This window comes from Lepidochelys kempii, chromosome 6, assembly GCF_965140265.1.
Source record: "Lepidochelys kempii isolate rLepKem1 chromosome 6, rLepKem1.hap2, whole genome shotgun sequence".
Lineage (NCBI taxonomy): Eukaryota > Metazoa > Chordata > Testudines > Cheloniidae > Lepidochelys > Lepidochelys kempii.
This window is the reverse complement of record NC_133261.1, coordinates 64,219,143-64,242,098: the sequence shown is the minus strand read 5'-3', so window position 1 is coordinate 64,242,098 and position 22,956 is coordinate 64,219,143. Positions and strand designations below refer to the sequence as shown.

The 22,956-nt window shown below is 42.8% G+C and overlaps 2 protein-coding genes across 10 annotated transcripts in view; one reads left to right on the top strand and one right to left on the bottom strand.

Annotated features, from left to right (window-relative positions):
• Positions 1–7,076, top strand: part of PLEKHH1 (pleckstrin homology, MyTH4 and FERM domain containing H1) — an 84,029-nt gene extending 76,953 nt beyond the window's left edge. For 7 of the 8 annotated variants that reach the window (XM_073348415.1, XM_073348418.1, XM_073348416.1 and 4 more), the window contains 3 exons: positions 2,361–2,447; positions 3,037–3,183; positions 3,526–7,076. In XM_073348415.1, the coding sequence (XP_073204516.1) occupies positions 2,361–2,447; positions 3,037–3,183; positions 3,526–3,720 (429 nt within the window). In that variant the 3' untranslated portion in view covers positions 3,721–7,076. Of the gene's footprint in view, positions 1–2,360; positions 2,448–3,036; positions 3,184–3,525 lie in introns of those variants that run through there. The other variant, XM_073348421.1, reaches the window with a different exon arrangement.
• A 1,335-nt stretch (positions 7,077–8,411) lies between these two features.
• On the bottom strand, positions 8,412–18,881 carry PIGH (phosphatidylinositol glycan anchor biosynthesis class H). 2 transcript variants are annotated; one of them, XM_073348412.1, is made up of 5 exons: positions 18,638–18,881; positions 14,662–14,871; positions 12,827–12,910; positions 9,243–9,357; positions 8,412–8,705 (listed from the first exon to the last, which is right to left on the bottom strand). In XM_073348412.1, exons 1-4 carry the CDS (start codon positions 18,812–18,814, stop codon positions 9,280–9,282), a joined length of 549 nt encoding a protein of 182 aa, XP_073204513.1. In that variant the 5' UTR covers positions 18,815–18,881; the 3' UTR covers positions 8,412–8,705; positions 9,243–9,279. The 2 variants fall into 2 exon arrangements, with proteins under 2 accessions (XP_073204513.1, XP_073204514.1); XM_073348413.1 differs by adding an exon at positions 17,159–17,267 and having other exon boundaries at positions 8,412–9,357; positions 18,638–18,724.
• Between the last annotated feature and the right edge of the window lie 4,075 nt (positions 18,882–22,956).

Below are 22,956 nucleotides of genomic sequence, written 5' to 3'. Positions count from 1 at the left end.
CATGCCAGCTTGCTGCAAACTGTGTGTTTGTGTAGACAAATGCTTATGGATCAATACTGTGCCTTTGATGACAAGAGCAAACATAGTTTAAAAAATAGTATTCCTTAAGTATTTACCAGAGGAGAAAAAAGAAAAAAACTCTGTAAATCATACCCTGTAGCTAGTGACATGTAAATGGAGAGAACCGATGTTTCAATTCTGTAGGTAACACTGTGCAACAATCCCTGTTCTCATGTGAGGAAGGCAAACAGTATTACTATCCCTACTGTACAAAGAGAGAAACTGAAGCACAGATTGGCTAAGTTCACTTTCCAAGAATCACATCAGTGGCACAGCCAGGAACAGAACCCAAGAGTCCTGGCTTCTAGCAGTTTGTTCTAACCTTTCAACCATCCTAAACTTAGAGACCTAGTCTACTACATCCTCCCATATTAAGGTATGTTTACACTGCAGTTGTCAGGTGTGATCGCTACATGCATAGTCATGCCTGAGCTAACTCAGATCAAGCTAACTTGCTAAAAATAGCAGTGAAGCTGCAGCAGCACAGCTGGCAGCATGGGCTAGGCACCCAAATTGGTACCCAGGGTACAAGGCAGGCTTATACTAGAATGGCTAGCTAGTGCTCCCACAGCTTCACTGTTATTTTTAGTGAGCTAGCTTGGGTATGTCTACATGTGCAGCAATCACACCTGCCTGCAGTGTAGACATACCCTAAGGCCAGGTCTACACAGGAAAGTTATATTGGTATAGCCATGTCAGGAATGTGCAAAAAACCACAGCCCTCACTGACACAGCCATGCCAGCATGAAACCCTGTATATACATAGTGAGGTCAGTGGAAGAGGACTTCAGTCAATACAGTTAATTTTGTTCACGGAGGTGATGTTCCTACACTGACAGAAAAACCCCATGCCAACCTACCATGCCAGTATAGTCATAGTGTAGACATGCTCTTAATTGCAGATAGTAGTTGTGATCCTTTGGTCTCTTGCTTTGCAATCAAAGTACTTGACTTTCTGAAATAAAATCTTAAAGTAAAAGTACTGCCCTTGTGTGCAGTTAAACTGGAAGTTTCCTTTGAGTTCAGAGAGCATACAGGCTTCCTTAAATTCCGTGGCTGTCACCAGTAAAAGCAGGAAAGATCACAAGCATTTGGAGTCAGTGGGGTTGAAAAGCAGAAGATACAATAATTCCATCCAGAGTTTAAAGAACAATCTGTTTGACACCTTTCTGATAGTTACACTGCCAGAACTATGAATTAGCCATAACAATAACACAGCACAGAGTCCCATGACAAATTAGTGGCATTAGCCATAACAATAATGCACAACACAGTGTCTCCTGTGTTTACCAAACAATCTGAATTGTCTTTGATAAAACAGACTTCATTCTGATGAGATAAAAACCTTCACACATGAGCACAACTCATGTTAAATAATTAGCAGTTCTGAGTTGCTTAATTTAAAGCATAGAGTTTCCTGAGAAGGAAACTCTAGTCCCTGGATATCCTCAGTCCATGTCAAGGCTCAGTAACACATCTCACACAAAATAAATTCTAAACACCATTGTCCCTCTGGCTGGAATTCTCTGATGGACATAGATTTGCCACCTCCCCCAGGATTTCTGGCATGTTATAAATACTGTATACGGGAAATGACTGTGGAGGTACTGGATAGCTCAGGGGATTGCTAATAGGCTAGAGAGTTTGTCTCATCTAAATCACTGGCTCAGATATAGCCTTGTTTGACAGTGACCATTGCTTTCTGATGGCCTAGGTAAAATGCATTGGTAATCTGAGTCTAGTTCTTAGGATACCCCACAACTGGCACTAATTGGCCTCTTGGCAATATCAGTCTAGGACACTGAGCTGCAGTACCCTGTTACTTGAGGACAGGACTGAAGCACACTGACAGAAGACCGTGTAGGGACACCTGCATTGCTGCTGCCCACAGTGTACCTGTTCTGTGGAAGAACAAAGGATGTCAGCCTCAGACCCCATGGTGATGGAAGCAACACAAGAACCTGAATAGACTATGACTGTCAAACTGGCATCTTGGACCAGCATTACATTCAGTTTTCAGTATGCTGACTTAGTTTAATTTTTAAAAGAAAACAGATTTTAAAACCATGGAGATGAACTATTCTCATGAACAAGATTATATCAGTCACTGGGATCAGTTCTACAAGATATGCAATGATGAAGTAGCTATTGCAAGTTAAATAAATTTAGTCAGGCTAGCTAATGTACAGGAATCTCAGTTCCCTGCTAGCTTGTCCTCAATACCCAAGAAATATGGTGGAAATTTCTTATTTTTGCGCTGCTGTATAAATACCTGTATAAATTATTTATTATTTCCCCAGCCTGTCCTTCCTTCTCCCTTGGAAGATTGTCCAGTTTGGATAGCTGTGAATGAAGATGGCATTAGCATACTGGATTACAACACTATGGTATGGTGAAGCATGTTGATTGAGAAAAATAACTTCGTCCCTGCAGAAGTACATTCCCACAATCTTGACTCATAGAGTAAAATCCTGGCCACACTAAAATCAATGGTAAACTTCTATTGACTTCAAATGGGACCAGGATTTGACACACAGAAGTTAGAGATGGAAAAGGTTTTCTGTATTTGAACCGTGCATAAAGATACAGGGTCATTACTGCTGAGTCAGAGTGGCAGATGCAATTTGTTAATTCCAACCAGGCTATTAAAACGGTTGGACTATCTCTCTCAGAGGCAGCTAGGCACCGGGCTTGCAGGGAAATCTTAGGAACAGCCTAATACGGGGATCAAGCTTAGGCTGAGATGTTTCTTTGTTATCTGAATTACCAATAAAGCTAAATCCCAAACAGGGGCGTAAATTTGGACTATTAACAGTATGTCGACATTCTGTTCAGTGCAGCAGAGCTGCTTACAGCTGTTTTCATTACTGGGAATCTGATGTTGCCTAAGCAAATAACAAGAGTACTCTTTGGGGAAACTTTTTTTCTTTTAAAAGAATCTAGTTGCTGATTGAACTTTCTCTCCATTGTCTGCAGCACTTAAGGCTATCTTATGCATACCCGTCTGTGCTGACCTTTGGAGGCTGTCGGGATGACTTCATGATTGTAGTCAGTCAGGGGAAGGATAGGAGTTCTGGGAAAAACAGCACTGAAAAACTACTTTTCAGAATGGCAGCTCCAAAGGTGGGTATAAGACAAACACCAAAATAGGTCCCTTCCACCTGGCAGCAGAAAAACTGTGTATTAAAACCTGCTAGGCCTTTGGTGTATTTCCAAAGGAATTGTTCCTTTCCTTTCTGCACTAACCCTCCTGTGCTTTCAACCTGGGAAGCCCCTCATGGGTGTGGGCCTCAAACTGATTGATCCATTCAACCCAGCCCTAAATGTATTCGCTCAGCCCTAAATAGAGCAACTCAGCTTTCAGACATTGCCATACTCAGCAATTTCTCTGCACATGGGTGCTGGAAACCAAAGTGCATTTTCCCTCTAACTGATCTACCGTTAATCATTTTCTTTCTCCCACAGATTGTTGAGGTGACTCTTCTAATTGCCAGCTATATTAACTACTGTGCACTGACTCCCCTCCTGTCTCCTGCGCCTCCTTCTCTGAACATCATCTCGCCTTTGAGCACAATGCCAACTAAAAAGCTCTGGGAAACTCAAAGCCAGTGTTTCTTTCCTTCCATGCCCCGTACTACCAAGGGGCCTACACTGCTCTGAGTGCTTGTTCTCAGTGACTTTGGGCTTTAGTGGTTTTGGGTTTTTTTGCAAGCTGCCCAATTTTGAGTTGAGGACTGCCGTGATTTTGCTGTTTATGTATCCTGTTTTAATGCAGACTCCAGTTCTCTCTCCTTAGTGTGGTATGAAGTATGTTTAGAGGTAATATCCTTTCTTTTCTAAAGACTAGATTTTGGGGTCTGTCCACATTTCCTCTCTCTGCTACATGCTATCCTAAACATTGTGGCTAAGGTCATCTTCCCTTCTTGCTGCTCCAATCACATCACTCCCTCTGAATCTCTTCACTAGCTTTTGCACTCCTTCCATCATAGGGTTGTCAATTTTGGTTGGACATGTTCTTGGAGTTTTTAATCACACGATGTAAGCTTTAATTAAAGATTAATCTTTAATTCCTTGAGACTCCAGGACAATCCTGGAGGGTTCGCAACCCTACTTCCACGTCATGTTCAAGCTGCTCTTATAAGTGTGCCCCTTCCCATTCTGGGCTTTGCACCTTGTCTCAGGTCACCATCCCCTATGCCTAGAAACTGTCTCCCACTTCTTGCGCTCCTCGTGAGCTCTCTTGTATCCTTAACACATCCCTTTTCAGTAGCTTTTCACCATTCGTCTCCTGACAAATCCTGTATGTCCACTTCACTTTTGAATCATTAACTTACCTGTCCTTCACCTGAATTAGACTGTAAGCAACTTGGGCAATGGACTTTGACTTTTGTGTGTTTCAAGCATAATACACAGTGATGAGAACTGTGGTATGAGCCTTCTGCAAGGATACTTCATAATGAATACGGCCAGTATGACAAGTTTTATATTCCTGGATCAGAAATTACATGCACCAAAACAGGACAATTACCAGAGTGTAAAGAGTAATATAATGGAGCTTTACGGTGACCCTATCATGTAGTTTAGGTACAACATTAACCCTATGCTCTGGTGGTGAATGTCCTCCATGTTCCAAAGACTTTCCAGTGGTGTTTAAATTCACTATTGCCAACCCCAAAACAAGTTAAAATAACCAGTCTTTCTGTATGACCTACAATATTTTGTACTGTGCTGCTGAATATGCATGCAAACCAAGACTACAAGTGAACTTAACCCCACAGCTGTGCTGACACATCAATGTGATTGGTGCTCAGATTCAAAAGCTGATGCAGTCCTGAGCCTGTATTGACCTGTAGTCTAAGAAAGACATAGGGAAAAAATAAAGTTGACTAGATGAAAGGACGCTAAGCTGACAAGCAAAGAAATGTCACAGTCTGTCTTTGAAGAGAGCATATTATAGAGAAAAGGGAGAGTACAGGAGGAGAGTTTAATACTACTTTAAAAACAAAGGCCAGGGCAATTTTGCTTTAGTAAAATTAGGGCAGAAATGTGGCAACATCTCTGCATTTTGAGAACTTAGTAAAGAGTGAATAGGACTGGAACAGATGTCTGACGATGTCCTTACTCCTGCAGGACTGAGGTACCATGGAATGCCAGGCTGGTCTATATAATGGACAAAAAGCTAGGTCTCCACCACAGGGCTGTATTTATCATGCCCAGTCCCCTGCCTGACACATGCTTTCAAAGAATCTTGGTGTTCACCACTATATTGTATGTATTTCAGGATGTGTTCACTACTGTATAACATTACTGCACGTGATCTCTACGAATTGGGATGGCAAGGCAAATGAGTTTTGTATTTATAATGTCTTCCAGCAACTGCTGTAGTTTTTAGAAACAGCTAGACCACACTAATTTCATAGGTGCAGTTACTTCCAAACCCCAGCTTCCACCATACCATTAGGGCAAGGGAAAGTGGCTAGCAAATATATTCCCAAATACTGTCCTTCAGGCCTTCCTAACTAGTGCTGTTTCACCAGTCCCAAAGGGACTCTGTCAAAGTCGGAAGGGCCAAAATGTGAAATTTTTTGTAGAGGTTTCACATAGGTTTTTTTAAATTATTCTTCAAAGACACACAAATCTACCAAGCTAGGTTTTTATGCTGTGCTCATCAATCTTCTAGCTTTCTAAAAAGCTTTAAAAAAATTTAAATTGTCATCTCCCCAGCACCCACGAACAACCTATAACAAACTATGTGCTCTGCCTAGCTGACATGGGCACTGCACCAAAAGAATCCAGTCCCCATGAGCTGTTCTACGGTAACAAACCAGTTCTTCCAGCCCAGCATTCAGAATGAGCAAACTGTTTTGTTATTGTCAATGTGCTTAATTTCGTGCCCATCAGCAACTCTGCAAACTACAAGCAACCTTACAACAAGCCAGTGTATACAACGAGGACATTACAGAAAGAAAGCAGGTTTCAATTTCAAGCTTCCAATGACTAATTAGGCACAAATAGTGAAGAGCATGGAACTGGGAAAATTATCTTGTATGATTCTAAGCAATTTCTTGACAGAATCCTTTTAGGGCTCTAAAATATAGAAAGGCTGGTGGGCTGGTGAAAGTTAATGTGCCAGAAACAGCAGGTCTGAAGCTGATAAATCCTGGAGACCTGATTTACATATACTGTAATTTACCGAGTTCTCACATGTTCGGGGACTTTCCCATCACACTATTGAGATGAGCTGTGGGTTTTCTGAGTCAAAGAATAATTTTGACAAAGTTTTGATTTTTAGCCTTTTAAAAGTTGCAGATATAGTCAAAAAAGTGACTACATATCTTGACATTGTGGTCTCTGGTATTTATTCTCTCTCTAATCCCAGTACAAATGTGCCAATTTGAGTCAAATGGTGTTTTTTTTTCCAATTGCCTGCGCTGCAATCCTCCCCTGGGATATGAGAATCCAGCTGGCCTTCTGCCTCTTACGTTATCACCAGCAACAAAGATTCCTCAGTCCGAATTGAGCTGTTACTTGTGTTAATGATGCACAAAGCCCTACGGGAGTAACACTTGTTACATTAACGATTTGACTCATACACAGGAAGCAGAGAAATTGAGTAAGAAGCGGGCCATTTTTACTGTCATTTTTCTGACCATAACTGCACTTTAAACTCTACAGCATGGCATGTTGTTCCTTTAGGCATTAGATCTTGTGAGCATTCATCAATACTTGAGCATTTCAGGGAACACCCCCACTTTGATGAATGCCACCATATACCTCTTATTTATAGCTTACCTGACTTCAGAAAACTGTGTAGCTAGCTTAACTATTTTTTTGATTGCTGGGTAGAGAATTTAATTTTTTATTTTCGTCAACACCCTTGGCAATGACTGGACATTTTCTAAAGTGTAGAATGAGATACTGAATAACAGAAGCCTAACTGCTGTGCTGTATGTAAAAGGATAACTGTGAGATACTGTGAGGTTTTTTTGTTCTTAATAAAATGCAGTTGTCAGTGACTCAAGCTGTGTTTGTTTCATTATATCATAATCAGCATTTCAGCAGCAGTTTGTCAAATTGTGACAATCTTTTAGAAGACAAAACCAGCCTGGATGTAAGTAGGCATGTTAAAAAGATGGCCGTATTTCCCTTGCCTTCTGGGCATGCACCTGCTTCAACTTTCCCTTTCCGACCCACTGTTTCTCTCTGGTGGGCCTCCAGCTCTCAGTGCTTGGGGTCACTGAGGTGACTTAGGCCTCCAGGTAAGCCACAAGAACTCCACCCCTTCTGGCATTAAAAAACAACTTTCCAGCATTCCTCAGACTAGGTAGTTCTTCCTGTTCACTCAGTGGGCACCCTCACAGGGCCACATAGTATCTTCACCCATAGGTCCTCTTCTACCATCTTCCTGGGCTCAACAGTCTATTTGCCTTGCTGGCACAGAACCATAGACAGAAGGCTTCCTCCCACTGTCACTGAAAGTCCCAGCCTGGACCCCCTAATTGAGCATCAACTCTCTTCAACATCCCTCTGCACTATCCTGCCCAGGCTACTTCCTTCTGGCAATGTCCCTCCTCAGGGTCTTTCTCTATCCTGTCCCTAGATCTCTCGCATGTCTTTTCCCAGCTCTGTTCTACCCGGTGACCTGGCTGTCTCCCGAAGCCTACAACCAAGGAGAAACCACCCCACCTCATACCTTCATTCCCCTCACTCACTGAACCACAGTCCCTACTCACAGGATCTCAAACAATCCCTCCTGGAAACTACACCTCCCATGGCTTCCCACTCTTAAAAGGCCAAACCTCAATTATGCCTGGGCTCACAGCACCCGCTCTTAAAGGATGCAACTTCATTGAGTTCAGTGGAGTCCAACCAGCTTATACCAGGACAAGATTTAGCTCTTAAAGTCTGTACAACTCCAGGTATGACTTCAGTAATTAAGACATGAATTAAAGTATGGGTGAGAAACTGAAGCACAGAAAGGTTAAATGACTTAACGAAGGCCACCCAGAAGTCAGTGGCAGAACCCAGAGCTCTTGCCTTATGTGCTAACATGTAATAGGAAGGCATTTCTTTCTAAAGTGTAAATTTAACATTTTCAGAGTCACTGCCATCTTAGCAGCTGGAGCACTGCATACTGACATACCTAGCTCCATTTTTATGCAAATTATGTGTGAGCCATAGGCTCCTGATGAGCTGCTGACTTGTCCTTTAGGTAGGCAAAGGTTTAGCTGCCCAGGTTATATTATTATGAAAGAGTTCAAAAAAGCCCCACACCTCTAGGTCATCTTAGTTAAAAGCTACAATAATCTTCAGGATAACAATGAGGTACAATACAAATTCACACCATGAAATACTCCCAAGGGCACAAGCCAATAAAAACTTTATTTACACACATTCTCATTACACAACATTATCAGTGGCAGGTTTCCCCACACACGCAAGGAGTCCCAGACATTTATAGGTGGCCTTTACCATCCAAACAAACTAACTGGTAAACAGTCCAGAAAACAAAGAATTAAATGCTGCAGTAAGTTTGGCATTTTCCTGGGCAAGTTTCCCTTCTCTTAGCTCTCCTCAGACCAGAGAACCAGAGCTCTCCTCTTCGCACATCTGCTTGGCTTTGGCTCACTTAGGGACGATACCTCCTTTTTCAAACAAAAGGTTTAAAGAATTTTACAACAAAAATGTAATACAAATATTCACTGTAGAGGGCATTTGGTTCGTTTGTTCTTTGTGGGTTTATTGGCAATTTGGCCAAAGTTGTAATGTGTGCTTATCAGAATTTGTTTTAGGATTTATTAAAGGAGCATAAATTTGTTGCATGATCTCCCCATACCTAGTCCCATCCCTCTATTGGCAGGGTGGGCAGCGGGGAAGGAAATCCCATCTCTGAGGCTCCAGTCTTGAAAAATTCTACTAATCTGAGTTGTGTTAATATTTTGGACAGCCAAGTAAATTTATCATTAACTTTTACATCGTCATCTTGGCAAGGATAGATTTTGTGGATGGGCTAAAAATTTTTCCATAACCGTGGGCCACCAGCCAGGGCACTAGCAACAACTTCACTTGCTGCTGGATCACAGTCTACATGCACCATCTAATGAAGGACAACTGCAGGACTGTTTTGGTCTGGGGTTCATTTACTATATACAATCTATCCTAGTTTGCTGTGAGTTTTCTACCTTGATGAGCTTTTTAGTTTAAAGTTCTGATGAAGTTTTAAGTCTTCCTCTGCTCCAGGATTTCTTGGCAACTTTGGTACACTTCAACCAGACAGTCTAGACGTGGCTTGGAGCTCTAGAGGTCAAGGAAAAACAGTCAGGCTCTGGGCTAGTTGCTGAAGAGGTAAGAGTTTTAATATTCATCCACAGTAACATTTGTCAGATGGAGGAAGGAGCGGGAAGAAGGCTCACACAAAGCAAGCTACCATTGGCATGGATATAAAGGGAACTCAAAAGCAAGGCATCTGCAGTAGATTATTTTTCTGAAGCGAGATGATGACTCTATAGAGTGAACTCCTCTTGTATCCATACAACTCGAGGTGATCCATCAGGCTCCAAGGAAGGGCTGAGGCAGATTGGAGGGGAATGATTGTATGAACATAGCCTGTGCTGTACCTGTACTGTGGTTAGAGGACTTCAGTCCTCAAGGCTGTCAATGCAGTCCCTTTAAGGAACAGGACATCCACTTTGTTCTTTAAGTTAATGCAAAGTTATGGTTGAGGTTTTAAACACCCAGAGGCTAGAATATTCAAGTTGATGGGTCACACAGAAACTGTAACTTTTATCCTTTGTACATGTAGCATTCTGTATTACTAAATCTGAGCTTTAATTTAATGCCTCAATATACATGTGCAACAGGACAGAATTACAATAGTCACAGGAACCACAACTTTGAACTTCCCAATCTCACCAACAATATAACAGTAACATTTTTCCAGTTTAAAATTCCTTGACTTTTCAGTAATAATATAATAGTAACATTTTTTCAGAAGTTCTCAAAGGGCTTTGTAAACTAATTAAGCCTCACAATACTCTTCAAAGTAAGCGTATCTTTTTTATTGACGAATAAACTGATTTTATTCAGAGGACTTGTCCAAACTGAACGTTGGTATGAGGAGGGGTAATTGCTAAATTCAATGGCTTAATTTAGCCCAGTAAATCAGTGCCAGATGCAGGGAAAAGAAAAAATTTGACTGCACATGCTAATACATACATTTGTTACAAGTGAAACACATATATATTTCATGAGAGGGTGGGGAACAAATTATGTGACATGAGACAGAGCAATCGTCCACTGTCAGTACTTGGAGTATTTACAGAGAAACCAGAAGGACCTGGTTGACAGGAGATAAAACTACCTCCATAATAAAGAAGGGCACTACTGCAATTGGCTCCCTCTTATACTAATCAAATGTGGCTTTCAGGTTCCTGGCAAGTTACTAATGAACCTTTGCTAAGCCTCAGTGGTCCTTGGGCTTTAACTATAACTCAGTAAACAGGGGGATTTGGTGAGATCTCTACAGCTTCTTTTTATTGGCCTTGTACATATATCATACTGAGCACTATGATGCTGGTGTATATAATATGTAATGCCAAAATGCATTCCACCAAGAGTATTATGTTATTGTTACCTTTTTGACATTTTGTTAGTCTGTGCTTCCCAGCCTTGACCCCCTTATAATAAGCCATCAATGCCATAGCTGCAAAACATCCACATGGTCCAAATATCACTTATGATGAGGAAATAGAATACTATTACTTACTGGCATTTATACAGCACCTGTCACCCAAGGATCTCAAAGTACTTTATAAAAATGGTTAAGTGTTGTTCTACATTCTGCAGATAGGTAAGACTGAAGCACACAGAGGGTGAGAGGATTTTTCAAAAAGCAAATCAGTCTCTGACTGTGGAATAAAACCCAGGTGTCCAGATTCTCAGACCCATAACCTAATCGTTACCCCCATATATTACTCCTCCTCTATTTACCATAAGAAGCAGCTTTCCTCATATTGACCCAATGTATCTGGATCCTGCCCTGGAGGATCTACCTTTAAGAAAGGGGAGTTCAGACTCCACAGTGCTTAGCCTCTTCTACTACTGTCCACAAGAGGAGAGGACGTGGACTGAAACCACCAATTCATTCCACATAATCACTAAATGGCAGTCAAAGGATAATGATTTTTTGTCACTACTGACCTGGGTCAGATTAAAGCCAACAGAGAGGTGAAAGGTTCTGTATCCCATTCCTAACCTTCTGAGTCATCTAGTCCCCCAGGGTTTTATGACTTTTGAGCTCCCAAAACAGCAGTGTAGTATGAAGTCCACCTAAAAGTTATCTTTGTAAATGTTGCCAATGGCAGCTTGAGAGAACAATAGGTCAGGTCAGTGCAGACGTGTTAACGGGCTCCGTCAGATGATATTCATTAAAATTGCCTTCTCTAAAGTTGGCATAACAGAGAGAAATAAAGACTGTACAGTGGAGGCAACAAGAGGTTACTGCTCCTGTTAAAGTATCTGTGAATGCACCCTCAAGTGAGCATGTCAGATTGTCTTAGGTGAGAATTTTTGAGGGGTACTGCATTTCAGACTAAAGCATCCTCTTTCCTAGGTCCTTGGTAGTGAGTGGTTAAAGGAGAGTCAAATACAAGTATCAGAGTATACCCTTGAAAGTAGCATTGTTCAGAGTTGGGTGGAATCGAGAAACCACACCCAAATACAAGCCTATCCCTTGGCATTGGCAATGAATAGAGGCAGCTGAGATCACAGTCCGATGCCAGGATTCTCGGTGGAGCTGTAAGGAATTCACTCATTGCAAGTGACATGGATTTGCTGAAGAAGTTTAATTCATTAACATTTGTAAGTATCTTTGAGATCTTTGCCTATCATCAGCAACACGTGCAGCTGAATGCAATTTAGCTGTGTGTAGCCATTGACAAATTGTGTTCAGTAGTGATTCAGAAACCATGGCTAAAACCTGACACTCAGCAGTAGGTAATTTTCACAGGTAGAGAAGGCTGTAGAGTCATTACATTATACAAAGTATGCAAAAATTTGTTATTACTATATTTGTACTTCAGTAGTGCCTAGGAACGTGAAAGGAAAACCCACTGTGTTAGGCACCGTACAGAGTCAAACAGTAAAAAGAAATTCCCAACCCCAAAGAGCTCATAACCTAGGTTACGACAAGTCACAACAAGTGGATCGTACAAATAAATGGGCAGAGAAGAGAGGAAAGAAGGTAATGTTAAGCAGAGGTCTCAGCTCACCACTTCTGTTTCAATACCTTTGATTGTCATTGGGTAAAAAAGGGAGAGACCATCCACTTACTTCAGAGTACCTCCTTACCAGAACCTTTGACGTGGGTAGCTGAGACTCTACTGGTGGCAGCACTGTATAGCCTGAGGAGGAGACGACACACAGAAGCCAGATAAACCGAGCTGTATGAAACTCAGCAGCCTTGGTTCCTAGGCTGACCAATGAGCTTTTCTCTTGGGTTGAGATTTGCACATCTTTCTATTCCTACTCTGAATCCAGAATGGACTACACGAGAGCCAAAAGTGTTTTCCCAACACTAATTTCTACTGCTCCTGTGGCACCAGCTATAAAGTGCTGTAGGAATCAAGCTGGCGGACTCCGAGGCACATCTCGGAGAGAGCAACTGCAATGGGCTGAGTGAGGGGTTATGGAATGAAAAGTGCTGAGAACCCCAGTAATACCAACAAACTACAAATCTGAGTCTCTCCACAATCCATTTCATTCTCACCTGAAAGAGCGGCACCACCTCAGACACCCCATGAGGTTCCCCAGGATCTTGGAGAAGGATGCACAGGTAATAGATAACTTTTTGCTAAAAAACAAAAGCAAAAACCAACAAAGCATGAGAATTTTATCAGAGTGCCTTAAATTATCAGTGAGAGGGGATCTGTTCCTAACAAAAGTGACCTGAGGGAAGGGGTAAGGCATATTGAGATGACTCAGCACCAACAGCTGATTTAAACAAGGAACAATTTTTGCTTTAAAATGATGTGGTCTCCTCTCATCTCCCAACTGTGTTTTACCTTAGAAATATCAGGAATGCCCTGTTTTTCTGGGTTTTGCTGGAGGATCTTTTAAGGCTCCTATAGCATAGATATTGTGATCTCCTTCCCTTTAACTGAAAGGGTAATGGTGCTGAATTTTTAACAAAGACGTTGTTTTTCCAAAATGTTCATCAGTCACTGTAGTTCAATAGGTATTAACAAAAAGCAAACACAAAAAGTGTTTTAAACAGTCTGACTAAAAATTCCTTCCGCTCTTACACCCTTTTGACTCATGATATCATTTTACTAATTCTCCAGTTATCACAGGATTTGTCTTTCCTATAAAATTATATCATAATTAAACAGGATTGTGAAGAATCAAGAAAGGATTTGTCCTGGTCTGCACTGACTACAAAGACGCTGCCAGTGACATCCTGTTAGTAGACTCACTTCTTCATGACTGTGTTCAAACATGGTAACATTTTGTTATTTAGTGCAGCACATAGAGTCTTCCAGACTAATCAGACCTGAATAGACTTAAAGCAACAAAAAACAAATTTTAAAGACTTTCAAGCCTTCTTTAGCCATCAAAATGAAGACAAAAAAAAACAAAACCATGTCCAAGCTCAGTTGTTTTTTCTTTTGCAGGTCTTGGTTAAGATCTGCACTGCAGTGCTATGAACTCCAAGAGGTTTTCCTGCTCTTTCATTCCAAGAAGCCAGGTATCTCCTTTCTATACCAATCAACTTCAAAAGCGTTCTCTAAAATACTTTTCAGAGGAAAATGGAGTTCCTGCAGCCATTCCATCTACAGCTGAGATCTCTTCAAATCTTACAAGCCAAGCACAATTGTACCCGGTCTACACTGGAAGGGAACAAATCTAGGGAAACAACCAAACCAAACCCACCCACCCACACCAATATATCATCCCAAAACATACACAGCCCATGCACCTCAGTCTCTAAGGCCCTGTTTACATTACAGTACATTGACACTGCAACTCCCTCCCTCCACTGTCACCCAATATATGTGCAATTTTAGCCACATTTAATATTACACTTTTAATATGAAATCAACTCCAATAAATTGAGAGGATAGTTGCGGCTTTCCCGTAAGACCTTAAACAAAATCAGAAAACCACAAACATAATGAGATGTATTGTGGTCTGTCTTCTGATTTATAAACCATTTGGTGTGTCTGACATCGGGACCAACACTCACAGGAATAGCACAAGAGGGAATGTTTACAACCGCTGACCCAAATTCACCCTGATGTAAATCCACTACCATCAACTTCATTATATCAGGGATGAATGTGGCCTTTTGTTTTAAATGTCCTCTTTCCAGCAGGGTTCAGAAAGGAAAAAGATGGTGCAATGGGAAGAGAAATCAGGAATATAGAACATAATGTTGGTGAAGCTAAGGACACCACACCAGTCCAAGAATTTCATGCCTTGACAACAAAATCTGAATCCATTGCCCAGTTAAAACAGTTGTTCCTAGCCCAAACACACGGGAAAACATAACAGATGCAGTACTGATTATGTTGTACAAGAAGAAAGGCTGTATGAGCTGATTACCATATAGATGGCCTCATTGATGACCACGTCCTTCACTTGGCTCATTTCAATGAAGGTTGTATTCTCTTTGCCCGAAGCATAGGATGAGGTCATCTGGATGCCAAGTGAGCCAATGACTAACAGGGACTCGTGGTCAATTTTCACAAAGTGCAGGTACACGATCAAGCCAATCAGGGTGATAAATATAGCAGCTGAGAGCACCATGCTGTTCTGTAAAGAAAACCAAACAGGCATTTAGGCTCCAACCCTGCAATTAACTGCATGCAAGCATAGACATGGGGCTATGTACAGTAAATTGTAGGGTCATCCATGAAAGTCTGATAGTTCCCATCTTGCTTGACACACTGTGGACTAACCTCTAGATCAGGAAGCATGAGTCTCTATACCTTGAACTTAATTAAGTGCCAAGCTCTGTGGCTGGATGCTGTAACAGACTGATACCTCAGTGGATCAGGCCTGGAGGGGGACCTATAACTGACCAGTGGGTTCTACTAACTCTGCCCCAAAACACCAAGTTATATCATACAAGACAGACTGTCATATAAATGCAGATTATGATGCAGTTACACTTACAAAGATAGACAGGTATTGCCCCTTTTTTATAGATGGTGAATCAGAGGCCCAGCATGATTAGAGAGTAAGGATGGTCTTGTGGTTCAAGCACTGGATTGGAATCAGAAGATGTGAGTTCAGTCTAGTTCTGCCATGTGTGACCTTTATTAATCTTAATTTCTCTGCCTTAGTACCCTGATCAGTACAATGGTAGTAATACTTATCCCTTTCTTCAATGCTTTGTCTTGTATATTTAGACCGTAAGCTTTCTGGAGATGGAACTGTGCCTTGCTAGGTGTTTGTATGGTGCCCTGATCTTGGGACCTTTTGGTATTACTACAATATAAATAATACATGCTAAATCAATTATTAAACTCAAGCAGCAGGTCACTTGGAGAGCTGGGAATAGTATCCAGGTGTTCTGACTCAAAATCCAGTGCTCTATCCCCAGGACCAATTTTAGAGAGAACATTGCTGAGCATAGGAAATATTAATTCTATCACTAATGGACCAAAACTCTGTTGTTCTAACTCATTTCATGCCACTTCCCAAACTGAATAATCCTTGGTGGCTGTCTTGAAGGAGGAATGATGCTGGACTGCTCGCTAGCACTGTTACAGGAGAAAGGGGTCCTGCGCTGCACTAAGAGGGTGGTGAGATTGAGGCTCAGGTTCTTGGGGTAATGGAAGAATTTCAACCAATGGTGTACAGCTTGGATCAGTGTTCTTCACAGCTTGTATAATCAAGTAGGAAGGCACTGGGGGCAATTGCTGACAGATTAATGCCTTCTTACAGGAATTTAGGATACAATTCCCCCACTAACAAGTGGCTGTTAAATCCTTGCTCAATAAACTATCTTCTGACATTGACAACCTTGCCAATTATCACCCTGGTCTCTTATCTTTGCTTTCTGGGAAATGTCACTGAGAAGGTTGTCGTATGGCAATGCTAGTGTTAACTGTAGTCCTCAGACTTTCTTGAGCCTTTTCAGTCCATCTTTTGGCTTCAATATAAACTATAGAGATTGCACTGGTCTCATTGGTTGTTCACAATCTCTTAGTAATGCTAAAGGTCAGATATTTATGCCTATTCTTTTAGATCTGTCAACAGTCTTTAAAATCTTTGCCCACAAGGTCTTGTTGACACATGACCACAAGTACGTAGATGGTATTGCTAGTGGAGTGCCCTTCTTCCCCTCAGAAAAATTTGAGAGAATTATTCTCCGTGATCACTTCTCTGCCCCCAAGAAATATCTCCTGTGGGTTTCCAGACACTCATCTCTCCTGTTCAGTGTATATAATCTGGCTCCCATCAATATGCTAGACATGGATCCATATACATAAAAGATACATGATCCCTGCCCTGAAGAAGCTTACAAACTAACTGAGGCTTCTGGGAAAATAATGAGATCAGAATGTGGCTGTCATGCAACTCTGACTCATTTTCATCAAATGAAGATGACAGAGCATCTTTGCCTTCCCAGAGCCTGGGTGAGCCCAAGACTTGGGATGTGAACTAGCAGAAGCTCAGCTCAAGCAGAATTGCAGTAATGCTCTACATGGGGATACCCCTAAAGATCACTTAACAGCAACATCAGTCAGTCTTCCTGAATAGTGATATATTACATCCATTTGCTAGGAACTGGCTTTCTATTCACTTCTAAGAATTTACTTTGTCCTGTATTATCAGAGTCTCAGCTACCTGGTGCATCATCTTGCTCTCCATAAGCCATCATAGCAGCTGAAGTCAGATGGAGTGAGTGTTCATGCTCACTAGCCCCTAGATTTCTACATCTGGGGGCTAGATATACCGATGCATGTTCATTTTCATTATCTGAGTCAGATGCCACCAGCAGAAGGCTGTTTTTATTTTTTGGTGGTTGGGATTCTGTACTTTCCACATCAGAGTGTTGCTCTTTTAAGACACCTGAAAGCATGCTCCCTACCTCGTCCCTCTCAGATTTTGGAAGGCACTTCCGATTCTTAAATCTTGGGTCGAGTGCTGTAGCTATCTTTAGAAATCTCACATTGTTACCTTCTTTGCCTTTGTCAAATCTGCAGCGAAAGTGTTCTTAAAATGAACATGTTCTGGGTCATCATCCAAGACTGCTATAACATGAAATATATGGCAGAATGTGGGTAAAACAGAGCAGGGGACATACAATTCTCCCCCAAGGAGTTCAGTCACAAATTTAGTTAACTCATTATTTTTTTAAATGAGCATCATCAGCATGGAAGCATGTCCTCTGGAATGGTGGCCAAAGCATGAAACAGCATATGAATGTTTAGCATATCTGGCACTTAAATACCTTGCAATGCTGGCTACAAAAGTGCCAAGCAAATGCCTGTTCTCACTTTCTGGTGACATTGTAAATAAGAAGAGAGCAGCATTATCTCCTGTAAATGTACACAAACTTGTTTGTCTGAGTGATTGGCTGAACAAGAAGTAGGACTGAGTGGATCTGTAGCCTCTGAAGTTTTATATAGTTTTGTTTTTGAGTGCAGTTATGCAAAAAAAAAATATCTACATTTGTAAGCTGCACTTTCAGGACAAAGAGATTGCACTACAGTACTTGTATGAGGTGAATTGAAAAATACTATTTCTTCTGTTTATCATTTTTACAGTGCAAATATTTGTAATCAAAATATACACTTTGATTTCAATTACAACACAGAATAGAAGACAGAAAATGTAGAAAAATATCCAAAATATTTAATAAATTTCAATTGGTAGTCTCTTGTTTAACAGTGCGATTAAAACTGCAATGAATCACAATTAATTTTTTTAATCGTGATTAATTGTTTTGAGTTAATCGCGAGTTAACTGCGATTAATTGACAGCCCTATCCTATACGGAATCTAACAACTTCAGTTTGACTAAAGGATAGCTTTCAGAAAGGCATCCAGAAAGTCTTGATTTGAAGACATCAAGATATGGAGAATCCACCACTTCCCTGCTCACTTCTTCCAGCAGTTACTCACCCTCACTGTTAAATTTGTGCTTTATTTCTAACTTGAATTTGTCTGCCTTTAACTTTTGTTCCTGTTATGCCTTTCTCGGAATTTGCGCCGGTTTAAGGCGCTGGCTGCTGCCTGGTGTCTGTGTGCGAAGGTGCTGGGGGCAAAGGGATTCCCTGGGTAAATAATGACAAAAGGTCCTTTCTTTTAAATAATGACATTTCCGTGCCCGCCTGGAGACTGCAGCACTTTGATAATGAGCAGTGGGCCATGGGGGACCCTGATGGGGCGCAGGGGACGCGGGCTGACGCCAGGGCTCCCCTGACGGCGGATTTCGGGGGCCCCTCACGGGGGCTGGGAGAACGTGGCGGCGCATGACCTGGGCGCCCGCAAGGCGGAGGAGGCTTTGGGGGCCCCCGCCAGCCCCGGCGGCGCGGTCGGGGCGGGCCCGGAGGGCCCCTCGGTACCTGGCTGAGCACGAAGAGCCCATAAGCCGCCAGCCAGACGGAGCAGGTAGCGGCGCTCAGCGAGCGCAGCTGCAGCCGGGGGCAGCGCACCGAGAACTCCCGGCAGGAGGCGCTGTACTGGCGGCGCTGCAGCGCGATGCGGCCCCCGGACACGGCCCGGTACACCCCCTCCTCCATATTGCCCCGCCAGCCAGCCAGCCGCACCGAGCGAGCCAGCCCGCCGCGCAGAGCGGCCCCGGCTGCCCGCCGCTCTAGCCACCACTTGCCGTCAGCTCCATGGTACAGAGCTCTCACTTCCGCCGCCGCCCGGGCTCGCTCCCCGTGTTGCCCTTTGACCTGACTCGGTCTCCTGCCTCCCCTGAACCGCCCGCCCCCGCGGGAGCTGCTGCCCGAGGAGTCCGGGGCCGAGCCGCCCTACGCAGCAGCCCCCGGCTTTGGGGTGCGCAGGCCCCTCCTGGAGCAGGGGAGCGTTGTGATCTCTGTTTGAGGGATGGGGAGCCTGAGGCCAGGGGCCGCCCAGCTGAAGAAGCGGCCCCCGAGTGACAGACGGTTGCCCTCCACCCCATGGGCTCGTTCAGCGGGGAACTTAAGTCTCCCAGTGCCCTTATCCGTACCCGCAAGTGGTCGCCGCACAGCAGTGCTGGCCTAATTCACAGGCACCAAGTCAGAGGCGTGGTTGTGGCTCCTCACGAAGAGCCGTAGTTTGTGAAAGGCGAAGGCCCAGGTTGTCCGTGGCTGCTGATTGTAGGGGCCTCCCATCTAAATCTGAGCTCCATTGAACCTGATTTTTCAGAAGCACTGAGCACTCCCGATCCAGATAAAGGCATGGGGAGATCCAGACGCTCAACACCTCTGACAATCAGGCCCAAGGTGTCTCAATTCTGTAATTGAAATGAATGGCCACGTTTTGATTCTACTTAGTGCTTGAGCCCTAATAAGGTAAAACATGCAGGCAGAACCCTGTTGACTTCAGTGGGGCTTTATGCTGGTATAAATTTCTCTAGTCCCACTCTTAGCAGGGTGATTACCTGGTCTTGCCAGGTGTATCCTATAACAAGGACACACGCTAGCATCCTCCTGGAGTCCTAGAAAATCAAGTTCAGACAAATAGGATAAACCCATCCTAAGGTAAGAGAGTCTGAAAGAGACTCCCAAATATTTTCCTGGCTACTAAACCATAATGACTCTATCATAAACTGTCAACAGGTACGGCTAGATACTTTTTCTGAATATCTGTTTATTTTAAAATCTAGCAGTGTTAGAAATTTAAACTGTTCCTCTCTGTGAGCATCATATTTATCTACAGTGAATTTTATTTAATTCTCTAACTCAGGTGCCTCTGAACTTCCTCAGTCTTCTGTAGTCTTTGACTAATCTAAATAATCTTGTGTCATGCGCAGATTTTGCCAGGTCACTGTTTACCTTCCTCTCCAGATCTTTAATAAATACGTTTAAACTGCTCTTAGTATAAATCATTGCAATATCCTCTTATTTGCTTCATTCCATGATTTAAAAACTGATGACTTATTTCTGTTTGTTTTTCTGTTTCTGTCAATTTCTGTTACACAAAAGAACTTCTCTTACACCCTGTATCTAGTTTCCTTAACTACACCTTCTTATGAGGAACCTGCTTAAAGCTTTTTGAAAGTCTGAACCAATAATATCAACTGGTTTTCCTTTGTCACCCTCAAAGACTTCTCCTAAATTGAGGGATGTGATTCTCGGTTAAAGCCCACATTAATTGGGTCTTGTATTGTGTTTCTCTAGGACAGGTGTTCTTCTTAATATTGCTTCAAACAACTTGCCGAGTGCTGAAGTAAAGATACTGGCCTTTAAATGTCAAACTTAATCCTAATGCTTTAATAAAATAGACCTAATATTGCCTACCTTCTAGTCCTCAAGAATATCAGCTAGCTTTCATTGTAAATTACATTGTTTTGTTAAAAGAAAAGGAGTACTTGTGGCACCTTAGAGACTAATCAATGTATTTGAGCATGAGCTTTTGTGAGCTACAGCTCACTTCATCGGATGCATACCGTGGAAACTGCAGCAGACTTTATATACACACAGAGAATATGAAACATCATAATCAAAAAGGCTGACAAAGGAGGTGCTGTTGTCATCATGAATAGGTCGGAATATGAACAAGAGGCTGCTCGGCAGCTCTCCAACACGAGTTTCTACAAGCCATTACTCTATGATCCCACTGAGAGTTACCAAAAGCAACTACAGCATTTGCTCAAGAAACTTCCTGAAAAAGCACAAGATCAAATCCGCATAGACACACCCCTGGAACCCCGACCTGGGATATTCTATCTACTACCCAAGATCCATAAACCTGGAAATCCTGGGCGCCCCATCATCTCAGGCATTGGCACCCTGACAGCAGGATTATCTGGCTATGTAGACTCCCTCCTCAGGCCCTACGCTACCAGCACTCCCAGCTACCTTCGAGACACCACTGACTTCCTGAGGAAACTTCAATCCATCGGTGATCTTCCTGATAACACCATCCTGGCCACTATGGATGTAGAAGCCCTCTACACCAACATTCCACACAAAGATGGACTACAAGCCGTCAGGAACACTATCCCCGATAATGTCACGGCTAACCTGGTGGCTGAACTTTGTGACTTTGTCCTTACCCATAACTATTTCACATTTGGGGACAATGTATACCTTCAGATCAGCGGCACTGCTATGGGTACCCGCATGGCCCCACAGTATGCCAACATTTTTATGGCTGATTTAGAACAAGGCTTCCTCAGCTCTCGTCCCCTAAAGCCGCTACTCTACTTGCTCTATATTGATGACATCTTCATCATCTGGACCCATGGAAAAGAAGCCCTTGAGGAATGCCACCATGATTTCAACAATTTCCATCCCACCACCAACCTCAGCCTGGTCCAGTCCACCCAAGAGATCCACTTCCTGGACACTACAGTGTTAATAAACAATGGTCACATAAACACCACCCTATACCGGAAACCTACTGACCGCTATTCCTACCTGCATGCCTCCAGCTTTCACCCTGACCACACCACACGATCTATCGTCTACAGCCAAGCTCTGCGATACAACCGCATTTGCTCCAACCCCTCAGACAGAGACAAACACCTACAAGATCTCTGTCAAGCTTTCTTACAACTACAATACCCACCTGCGGAAGTAAAGAAACAGATTGACAGAGCCAGAAGAGTTCCCAGAAGTTACCTACTACAGGACAGGCCTAACAAAGAAAATAACAGAACGCCACTAGCCGTCACCTTCAGACCCCAACTAAAACCCCTCCAACGCATTATTAAGGATCTACAACCTATCCTGAAGGATGACCCAACACTCTCACAAATCTTGGGAGACAGGCCAGTCCTTGCCTACAGACAGCCCCGCAACCTGAAGCAAATACTCACCAACAACCACATACCACACAACAGAACCACTAACCCAGGAACTTATCCTTGCAACAAAGCCCGTTGCCAATTGTGCCCACATATCTATTCAGGGGACACCATCACAGGGCCTAATAACATCAGCCACACTATCAGAGGCTCGTTCACCTGCACATCCACCAATGTGATATATGCCATCATGTGCCAGCAATGCCCCTCTGCCATTTACATTGGTCAAACTGGACAGTCTCTACGTAAAAGAATAAATGGACACAAATCAGATGTCAAGAATTATAACATTCATAAACTAGTCGGAGAACGCTTCAATCTCTCTGGTCACGCAATTACAGACATGAAGGTCGCTATCTTAAAACAAAAAAACTTCAAATCCAGACTCCAGCGAGAAACTGCTGAATTGGAATTCATTTGCAAATTGGATACTATTAATTTAGGCTTAAATAGAGACTGGGAGTGGCTAAGTCATTATGCAAGGTAGCCTATTTCCCCTTGTTTTTTCCTACCCCCCCCCCCCGATGTTCTGGTTTAACTTGGATTTAAACTTGGAGAGTGGTCAGTTTGGATGAGCTATTACCAGCAGGAGAGTGAGTTTGTGTGTGTGGTTTTTGGGAGGGGGGTGAGGGGGTGAGAGAACCTGGATTTGTGCAGGAAATGGCCCAACTTGATTATAAGGCACATTGTGTAGAGAGTTGTCACTTTGGATGGGCTATCACCAGCAGGAGAGTGAATTTGTGTGGGGGGTGGAGGGTGAGAAAACCTGGATTTGTGCTGGAAATGGCCCAACCTGATGAGCACTTTAGATAAGCTATTACCAGCAGGACAGTGGGGTGGGAGGAGGTATTGTTTCACATTCTCTGTGTGTATATAAAGTCTGCTGCAGTTTCCACGGTATGCATCCGATGAAGTGAGCTG

Excerpts from the sequence above, each read along its gene's own strand:
- PIGH (XM_073348412.1), bottom strand. The coding sequence starts at position 18,814 with ATGGAGGAGGGGGTGTACCGGGCCGTGTCCGGGGGCCGCATCGCGCTG. Across the intron at positions 14,872-18,637 it reads GGCTCTTCGTGCTCAGCCAG|AACAGCATGGTGCTCTCAGC; the intron begins GTACCGAGGGGC and ends TTTTCTTTACAG. Across the intron at positions 9,358-12,826 it reads AGGTGGTGCCGCTCTTTCAG|AGCTCCAAGCCACGTCTAGA; the intron begins GTGAGAATGAAA and ends CTTGACCTCTAG.